Below are 9,975 nucleotides of genomic sequence, written 5' to 3'. Positions count from 1 at the left end.
GTTGTCACTAATATTTATTACATTTAATTTTTTTTTTTGTCGCAAAAATTTTCATAGATTCTATACGTGATAAAGTACCAATTTCGGTTTAAAATTTGAACTTTGTTCGGAAGTTATCACAACTATTTTGATTTCAGTTAATTTTTTTTGTATGTATGTGTATGTGAATTTTCATAATTTTTATATACGATAATATATCAATTTATGTTCGAAATTTGAAATTTCATGATATGTTAAGTAAAAATTTCCATGATATACCGAAAAATTATTGATAACGATAGTGACAGCAACTATTAAAATTCAATTGACAAACGACATATTCAATAATTTTTTTCAAAAAAATTTATAGAATATTTTTTATTATCTAATTATATGACGTACCATGCATTTAAATTAGTATTTCATATGTAGATACTTATTAATTTTAATCCTTAATTGTATAAAATAACCTTCCCTGAAGTCCTAGTTTTTTTTTTTCAAACCAAAACAAATAATTTTATTAATCAACGAATTGAAAACAATCATCAAGAGTATGGTAATGAAAAGCATGTTATAATAATTAATAAAAAATGGTTATAAAAATAATGATCATGGAGCCAAAACAGACACTTCCTTTCCTCAAAAAACGAAGGCAAAAAGGTCATCGTCTGGACGAAACAATATTCTATTCTCAAATTATTTCATATTTTTTTTATACGGATCCGGCTGCACAAATTTTGTTCTCTAGCGAATTTTTTTTTTGAAGTAGTTTTCTAGCGAGTTTACAACTCCAAGAAAAAAATAGCATGATCGGAGGAGCGAATCATTGTTTTCTCGAGCGAGAATCCATATACATCACATGGAGAGGTTCTGCACTTACTTTTCATTCACTCTCTTGGCACTTTTGTCAACATGGGCGTCGACGAACCACGCCGTTGGGGCTTGGGAAACCGAATCCGCGAGGGATGCCGAGTTCTCGGGCTGGTTGAAATGGGTTCGGCGTAGGATCCACGCCCATCCCGAATTAGCTTTTGAAGAGCATTTAACGAGTCGATTGATCAGAACCGAGCTGGATTCGATGGGCGTTGAGTATGAGTGGCCTGTGGCGGAAACGGGGGTTTGGTCTCAGAGCAGACATGGATGCCCTGCCCATTCAGGTTTTGTTACTGTTTCATGCGTGTGAATGAGATAGTTCTCTTGTTAGATTTTTGATTGGTTGTTTCAAAGTTTCCCCTTTTCTTTTGTTAGTTTTCTGTGTATTGGTGATTCAAAAGCATCTGCTGTAGTAGAATTTAAACTGTTCATGGTTTATTTTTCCTCTGGAATTTAACAAAAAATTCGAAGACTATGAAATACGAGTTATCAAGAGCCGCATAGCTGCTGCTTCTAATGAGTTCTAATTTGAATCTCCTTTTAACTGTTAAGTTGATCTAAGATCTTAGGGAGTGTTGAATATTCTATGTTCGGTTTTTTTCATGTCATTGACACACTGTTTTTTTCCTACAAATGCATGTTATCCTGATCTTATTGTAAACATTTACCTCCATTAATCTACCAGTCTACAGATGCACCTTAAAAAGTATGTAGTACTGGTGCAGCTTCTAACATTTACCAAGATATTAAATTTGAAGGAATCGGTAGAATGGGAGCACAAGAGTAAGATCGACGGCAAAATGCATGCTTGTGGTCATGATGCTCATGTGACGATGCTGCTTGGTGCAGCTAAATTGCTACAAAACAGGCGTAATTCTTTGAAGGTAAACACCCGGGGTGAGGGGAGGGGGTGGCTAGCCGGGGCACCCCTTCCTCCTGAAATTTCATGTGGTTAAGTTTATCTTTGTATATAAACATACAGAGAAAATGTGATTTTTGCCCCATTTGTAAAATTCCCTGGGGTGGAATTATGGGCTTTTCTGCTATACTAAGCAGTTACATAAATGATGTAATTGACGGTTTGGACGTAAGCAGTTCGTGTTCTGATGTTTTACACTTGCACGGGTGATCTGAATTTCTGAGAGTTTGATGATTCTGTTTCTAAGGGCACTGTAAAATTAGTCTTCCAACCTGCGGAAGAAGGTCGTGCTGGCGCCTATTATATGATGAAGGATGGAGCTCTAGATGGAGTTGAAGCCATTTTTGGTTTACATGTCGATCCATACATGCGCACTGGTATGATCTCTTCAAAACCTGGTCCAATGCTTGCTGGATCAGGCCGGTTTTCGGCAACCATACAAGGAAAAGGTGGACACGCAGCAAGCCCTCATAACACTAAAGATTCAATTCTTGCTCTTTCTATGGTGATTCTTGCACTTCAACAAATTGTTTCAAGAGAGACTGATCCTCTAGAGGCCAGGGTGTGTGTATTTTCTGAATCATTTTGCATTATATCTATTTCTACTCTATGGTTCAATTGTGGGTTCCTAGATCTTGATTTAGAAGTTAAGAATGATTATTTCCATTTGCAACATTCCATAGGTTATATCTGTCGGATTTGTACAAGGGGGTGGAGCATTGAATGTAGTACCGGAGACTGTCGAATTTGGTGGCACTGTCAGATTCATGAATTCAGAAAGTTACTCTTACCTTAGACAAAGGATTAAAGAGGTATATATGTATGCATCACATTACTCATGTTTAAGTTGTTGACTTAGCATTCTTGGGCTCATTGCCTTATATATTCCTCATGATCAGACACAATAAACCGTTTTCATGTCGAATGCATACAGGTGATAGAAACTGAAGCAGCGGTGCACAAATGTACCGCCTTCGTCGACTTCATGGAGGAGAAACTAATACCATATCCCACAACCATCAACGATGCAGCCATGTATGAACACGCAAAAAGTGTTGGAGAGAATTTACTCGGGGAACAGAATGTGAAACTCCACGTCATGACTATGGGAGCTGAAGACTTCAGTTTCTATTCACAAAAGATGGCAGCGGCATTCTTCATGATCGGAGTCGGAAACGAGACCATGAAACCTATCAAAGGCTTGCACTCGCCACACTTTGTTCTGGATGAAGATGCACTTCCAGTTGGAGCTGCCGTGCATGCTGCAGTCGCGCTTGCGTATTTGGATGGAAGAAATGACAGATGACGGAGGTCGGAAGAGCATGGTCTCACATCAAAGATGAAGTTAGGATTTCCACGTGGTGGCAAGGACCATGTTCAGGGAAAAATCCAAGTTCATGAAGTTATAACATTTGCATTAGTTGTTTTGTCACCTATTTACTTCTTGAATTTAAATGTATATAAGTTTTAATCTTGTCTTCTCCTGTTATCAAAACCCGCATTATTTCACGAATTATTAGTTAGCGATTTATTCGATATAATAAAGGTGCGCGTAGTGATATGGATTCAAAATTTATGGATTTCGATTATGGTTTTATTATTTAGAATGGAACAAAAGATCACATCTTGAATTTGAATCTATATCTTGCTTAGGGCATTTGCATCCTTTCATGTTATAACACATGCCACATCATCAAAAACATGGGGTACTTATGTCACATGCTCATTATGTTAACATATCTCTTTCATCTAGATTCATTTTAACATTAACACTCATTATTTATAGGTCTCACTGTCCACTCATTCATTTTTATTATTATTTTATATTAAATAAATACATTTTCAATTTTATTGTAATCTTTAAATGATAAATATTTTTAAAAAATAATATAAATATAAAAAATAAGATGATGAAAATAGTAAAGAGTAAATTTTAGAAGTGATTTATGATATATATATATGATAATGTGTTGGAATGAATAAATTTATAGAAATGGATGATTATTTACATATAAATTTTTTATTTTTTTTTATTAAAGTAAACGTTAACTAGCCATTTCCATTTTAGGTAATTTTTTTAGTTAATTCAGAACTATTAATATAAATTAAAAAATATAAAAAATGATTTAATAATAACAAAATAACTTTTGAAACATTTAAAATTTAAAAAAATAAAAAGAGACGGAAAAAAAAATGACCATGTGTGGTGGGCCAGCTTTGTTTGCCCAGGCTCTCCCCATGCAAGCTCTAGTATGCAATTTTTTTTTTATTTTTTTTTTTTAAAAAAGGAAGTTAAATGAACGCGTTTAATATATGGAGGAGAGAATGGGTGTTATAACACACACTCATATTGGTTGAGTGTTATAACACCCACAAATGAACAATGTAGATGCTCTTATATACATGCTAGTAAAGTAATAGTGTAATACAAAGTAAAATGACACGCTGGTAATATAAAGTAAAATGAATTTAAAATGAAATAATTATTGGGTGAACTTGAAATTTATTTTAATTAACACGAAATACTATATAAATATTTATGTGTGGATTTGAGTCTAGTTTAACTTCTCTAAACAAAAAAATATGTGTGAATATATTTGAAATGCATAGATTTGAAATTCTTCAATTCAAAATTTCAAACACAACCTAAATGTGCACTTGAGGAGATGAATTTGAAATCTACGGATTTCAATTATGATTTTATTGTTTAATGACATATTTTAAATTCATATATTACTTATTTACATATTATTATTATTCAAAGTATAATGACTTTCAAATCGCACAATTATCAAGTGAACTTGAAATCCATTTTAATTACATGAAACACTGTATAAAAATGTAAGTGATAAATTTGAAGTTTATGATATTACTTCACTAATCAACAAGATTATAAGAATACATTTAAAATTTGTGATTTGAAATTATTCAATCCAAATTCCAAACACAACCTAAAATTAAACATTTCTAATTTAATATTCGTTTTATGAATTGCTAGGGTGGTACGCGAAATCTCAATCGTTCACGTAGATTGGTATAATAAAAATTCATATACATCGCAAGCTTCGAAATAATCTCCCTAAATATATATTTATAGTTTTTTTATTAAAAAAAACATCCAAATAATACAAATGTCATTGAGAAAAAATTATTTTTTTTTTGTTTGTGCTTATTTAGATAAACATATTTTTTGTTTGTATATATACAAACAAACGTATAAAGCCAATTTGAGTCAGCGCTATTTTTTAACAAGAAACACAAACGACTTTTGTATGTAAGAAATGGTTATGAATACTTTTTTACTTTTTAAATGATTGTGAAAGGTTAATTATTCTTTGATATCTTTCCATGTTTTGAAAGATTATAATATTGTGTTTTGTTTTTCTAGGATTGATATATATTTTAAACTAGAAATAGTTTTGATTTGAATTGAGATAATATAATATTCCTAAATTTAAAATATGATTGATTGGGTTAATTATTTTGTATGAGATATTATACACTTATCATAATATATCTTTATCTCCTAATTTAACTTATCTTTGTTTCCTTATCATTGTAAATTCAAGTTTGAATTAAGGAAACAAGATCAAGACTCTTTTTGAATATAAGTTTACACGCTTAAATAGAAGAAGATCGTAGAGATTCAGGCGGCTTGGAGAAAAACTAGAGAGAGCAGAAAAGAGAGATTTCAAGCCGTAGAAGAGAGAGTTAAGCGTACAAAATAAAAGAGAGAAGATAGAGCTTAAGTGTAGAAGACAAGGAACTCGACTTTCTGGAGTGCTTTCACGTTCAAGAGTCCTTGTCTATTTGTTGAAGTTATTTTCCGTAGATGTCGTGAAAAGTTTGAGAGCATGTTGATTGAAGATTGAAGATCGAAGATTGAAAGCTTTTTGCTCTCATGTTTTGGCATCTAAGGGCCAACTCTATTCTCTTGATTTTCTTGTCTACCTATAGTAGACTTTTAGGAGTTGCTTTATCTGTTTTTTTTTTATTTATTTTCTCACATGTTTTGAGAAAATTGATTTTTACAATAATTCACTAGTTTTAAGGTTTGTAAAACTCTTTGAATTATTTTTCTAGTGAAAGTTTTGCCCTGAGGCGCTGCAAGAGTATTTTATACTCTTGCTTAAATATTTGAGTCTGATTTGTTTGGTTGCTTATCTATTTTATTCATTGCTTTCAAAAATTCTGATGCATGTTAATCAAGGTGTTATTGAAGATGTTGTCAACACCTAGTGACAACATCTGAATCTGTTTTATGTGCAACCTTTTATTACTTTAGTACTTGTGCATATTTACTCTTGAGTATTTTTACTGTTGGTTTACTGTTGGTTTGCTGTTACTATTTACGTTTTAATATTTCCGCTGCATGTTGTGTATGATGTTGTCAACACCGAGTGACAACATCTAATTCTGATAATTTTTATGAACCATGATATCCCTTACAAGTGGTATCAGAGCCTACTCTTGATACACTAAGAGCTGATTCTGGATTATTTTTTCAAGAATATTATGGAGTCAACAACAGCAAACTCATTTTTCAAACCTCAAGAAGTCTTTGAATTGGATTTGGGAGATGACTCGTTGTCACTCATCACAAAGAAGTTCTGTGATTATCTGAAGAAGATGAGGGAGACAAAGAAGATCGATCAGAAACTCAAAGCTCCACTTTTTTCGGCTGCTAACAAAACTCTGAAAATAGGCGGGCATGATCAATCATCAAGGAAGTTTCCTGATCCTCAAAAGCCTCGACTTATGCTGGAAGGAGAGAAAGAGCCTACCGCAAAGAAGATTGACACGGTGTATTGTCATGAATGTCAAGGCTATGGTCATTATGCCATTGAATGTGCAAACAGGCTTCGAAAAGGGATGAAAACATCTTTGAGTGGTGAAGATTCTGAAAAAGATAAAGAACAGAATGAAGAAGAAAGTCACACATCCCTGACAGCTTTGATGGAAAGAAAGAAGCTGATGCAAATCAATCCTTTAGGTGTTGCCACATCTGGACGCAACATCTCCCAAAGGTCAGTATGTTTAAATTCATTTACTACTGATAATGTGAGTAATTCTGATGTAGGTGATGAAAGAATGTCTCTGGAAAATGTGCAAGTGCAATTTGAAGAGCTACATGCTGACTGAATTGAAAGGAATAAAACGAACACTTTTCTTTCAAGAAAAAATTCTGATTTGAAGGCTGATATATCAAGACTTGAAGTTATGCTGAGTAAGAAGAATCTGGAATTAAGCCAGGTTAAGGATGAACTCATGAAAGCTAAGGCTACATTGGCTAAATTCAATTAAAGCACAACCAAACTTGATTCTTTGCTCATGATGGGAAGAGATGGTAAGGCTGGACTAGGTTTTGAGAACAGTAAATTTGAGATTGGTGAAGGCTCAAAAGGGTCGGTGTTTGTCAAGGAAAGTAGCTGTTCAGAAAGATCAACCAAAAAGGTCATATCAACCGATCCTCCAAAACCAAAGCCACAACCTACTGCTCATGTAAATCCCAGAAGGAAAGGTAAGTATGTTTGTCATTACTGTCATAGATCTAGTCATATCAAACCATACTGTTTTAAGCTGCAGAAAGACTACAAATATAGATCTGCACCGAAGGTGTTGCCTAAGGTATTGCCAACACCTTTCCACAACATCTTCAGAAACAGATCTACTGTAAGACAGGTTTGGGTACCAAAAGTTTATATTCAATGTCATATGATTTATACTGCTTTGAGGACTAATATTTCAGGTGCTTGGTACTTTGATAGCGGTAGCTCACATCATATGACAGGTTTTAGAAAGTTTCTCACAGATTATGTTGAACAAAAGAGTGGGAAAGTGACTTATGAAGGAGGTTCAAAGGGAATTATCATAGGAAAAGGCACACTGGATGTTGCTGGTTTGCCTAAGCTTCGCAACGTGCTACATGTTGAAGGACTAACTGCAAATTTAATAAGCATTAGCCAGCTTTGTGATGACAACTTGCATGTGCAGTTTGATAAGAAATCATGCAAAGTGTTTGATAGTTCTAACATGTTTGTTATGACAGGTACGAGGTCATCTAATAATCGCTACCAATTTGGAGAAGAGATGGCTTGTACACATACAAAGATGGATGAATTTAACTTTTGGCATTTTGGCATCGGAAGTTGGGACATGAAAACTTCAAGAATTTGAAGAACTTAAGTAAGTTTGATGCTGTTAGAGGTATGCCTAATTTGAAATCTGGAATTCCAATTGTTTGTGAGGCATGTCGAAAAGAAGCAGGTCAGGGTGTCACACCAGATGTTGTCAACATCTGAAATAACACTCTGTCTTCAGCTTGTACATATGGACTCGATGGGTCCAATGGATGTGGAAAACTGTGGAGGTAAGAAATATTCTGTTGTTTGTGTAGATGATTTTTCACTATATACTTGGGTAAGATTTGTGAGAGGAAAATCAGATATATTTGATGTTTTTAAGAATTTGCTCACAAGGATTGTGAATCTTCACAACTTGAAGGTGACCAGAATTCGTACTGATTATGGTAAGGAGTTCAAAAACTCTTTTTTTGAGAATTTATGTGGTAAGAAAGGTATTTATCATGAATTTTTTGCTCTCAAAACCCCACAACAGAATGAATTTGTTGAAAATAAGAATATAACTTTGCAAGAGATGGCTAGAGTGATGTTAAGTTCTGAAAATATCTCAAAACATTTTTGGGCAGAAGCCTTAATCACAGCACGTCATATTTCAAATAGAGTATATTTGAGGAATGATTCTACTATGACTTCTTATGAAACTCTCATGGAAAAGAGGCCGAACCTTAAGTATTTTCATGTTTTTGGGTGTGTATGTTACGTTTTGAATGATATTGATCATTTTGCAAAGTTTGATGCTAAAAGGTTATTCTTCGGATATTCAAGCTTACATGATGTTTAACTTAAGAACTCGAACAATTTTTGAGTCTATTAATGTTATATTTGATGATTTTGCAGATCTAAAGAAGAAAATAGCTGAGGATGAAGTTGATGATATGCTGGATAAATCTGGAAATTCAGATGTTGACCAAGGAGTGTTGCCAATACCTCCGACAACACCTCCTGCTGAGATTCCAGAAACAAAAGTTGAAAAGCCTACTGATGAGAATAGTGATGAGAACAGTGAGGTAAACAAAGCTGGAAAGAATGTTCTAAGCAGAATTCAGAAGAATCGTCCAACCTCACAAGTAATTGGAGATGTGCATGGAGATATGCAAACCCGAAGGAAAAAAAATGTGGATTATCGAAAGATGGTTGTACTAATTTGCATGAGCTCCACGTTTTCACAGGTAAGATTTTCATGCTTTGTGTCAAACAGTGAACCCAAAAAGGTTGGGGCTGTATGGATTGTAGCAAGCACCACGTGCATGGTATGGAAGATTAACCAAATACTTGCTCAATCTTGGATTCAAAAGAGGTGAGATTGATAAGACATTGTTTGTGCAAAAGTCTCAAGGTAATATTCTTGTTTGCCAAGTTTATATGGATGACATAATCTTTTGTGCTTCTTGTGAAAAACTTGTTGATGAATTTGTGAAGTGCATGTCGTCTACTTTTGAGATGAGTATGGTTGGTGAATTGAATTATTTCTTGGGGTTGCAAGTGAAACAAATGCATGGTGGAATTTTTGTGTGTCTAATACAGTATGCTAAAAATCTTGTGAAAAAGTATTTGAATGAAAATTGTAAACATATGCGTACACTGATGAGGTCAAGTGAAAAATTGTTGAGGGAAGATGTTGCCGAAGGTGTTGACGACACCCTCTACAGAAGCATAATTGGAAGTATCTTGTTTTTTTTGTGCTACTGGGCTAGATATCATGTTTTGTTGTATGTTTGTGTACTGTGATAATTCAAGCATCATTGATATATGCAAAAATCCAGTATAACACTCTCGAACCAAACACATAGACATTTGACATCACTTCATTAGAGATTTGGTCGAGAAAAGAATGATCTGTATTGAGTTTATTAGAACGGATAACCAATTAGCTGATATTTTCACCAAAGCATTGGATTTCGAGAGATTTTCCAGTCTAAGGAAGTCTCTCAGTTTGTGTGCATTATAAACAGAACTGAGATGTTGTCTGGAGTGTTGCCAACACCCTGCGACAATACCTTATCATGCATGTGCATCTTTAGGATCATTAGGCATGTTGCATTCATGCATACACTCTGTTTT

General features: G+C 34.0%; 1 protein-coding gene across 1 annotated transcript; it reads left to right on the top strand.

The window, feature by feature from the left end:
• Positions 1–639: 639 nt before the first annotated feature.
• LOC140891560 (IAA-amino acid hydrolase ILR1-like 7) lies at positions 640–3,310 on the top strand. Its single transcript, XM_073300114.1, is given in 6 exon segments — positions 640–1,095; positions 1,097–1,136; positions 1,611–1,736; positions 2,019–2,333; positions 2,455–2,583; positions 2,706–3,310. Coding segments are annotated over 6 exon segments (1,239 nt in total). The 5' UTR covers positions 640–838; the 3' UTR covers positions 3,078–3,310.
• The last annotated feature ends 6,665 nt before the right edge of the window (positions 3,311–9,975 follow it).

The sequence above is a fragment of the Henckelia pumila genome, chromosome 3 (assembly GCF_033568475.1).
Source record: "Henckelia pumila isolate YLH828 chromosome 3, ASM3356847v2, whole genome shotgun sequence".
NCBI lineage: Eukaryota > Viridiplantae > Streptophyta > Magnoliopsida > Lamiales > Gesneriaceae > Henckelia > Henckelia pumila.
The sequence above is the reverse complement of the archived record's forward strand: the minus strand, read 5'-3'. Positions and strand labels throughout refer to the sequence as shown.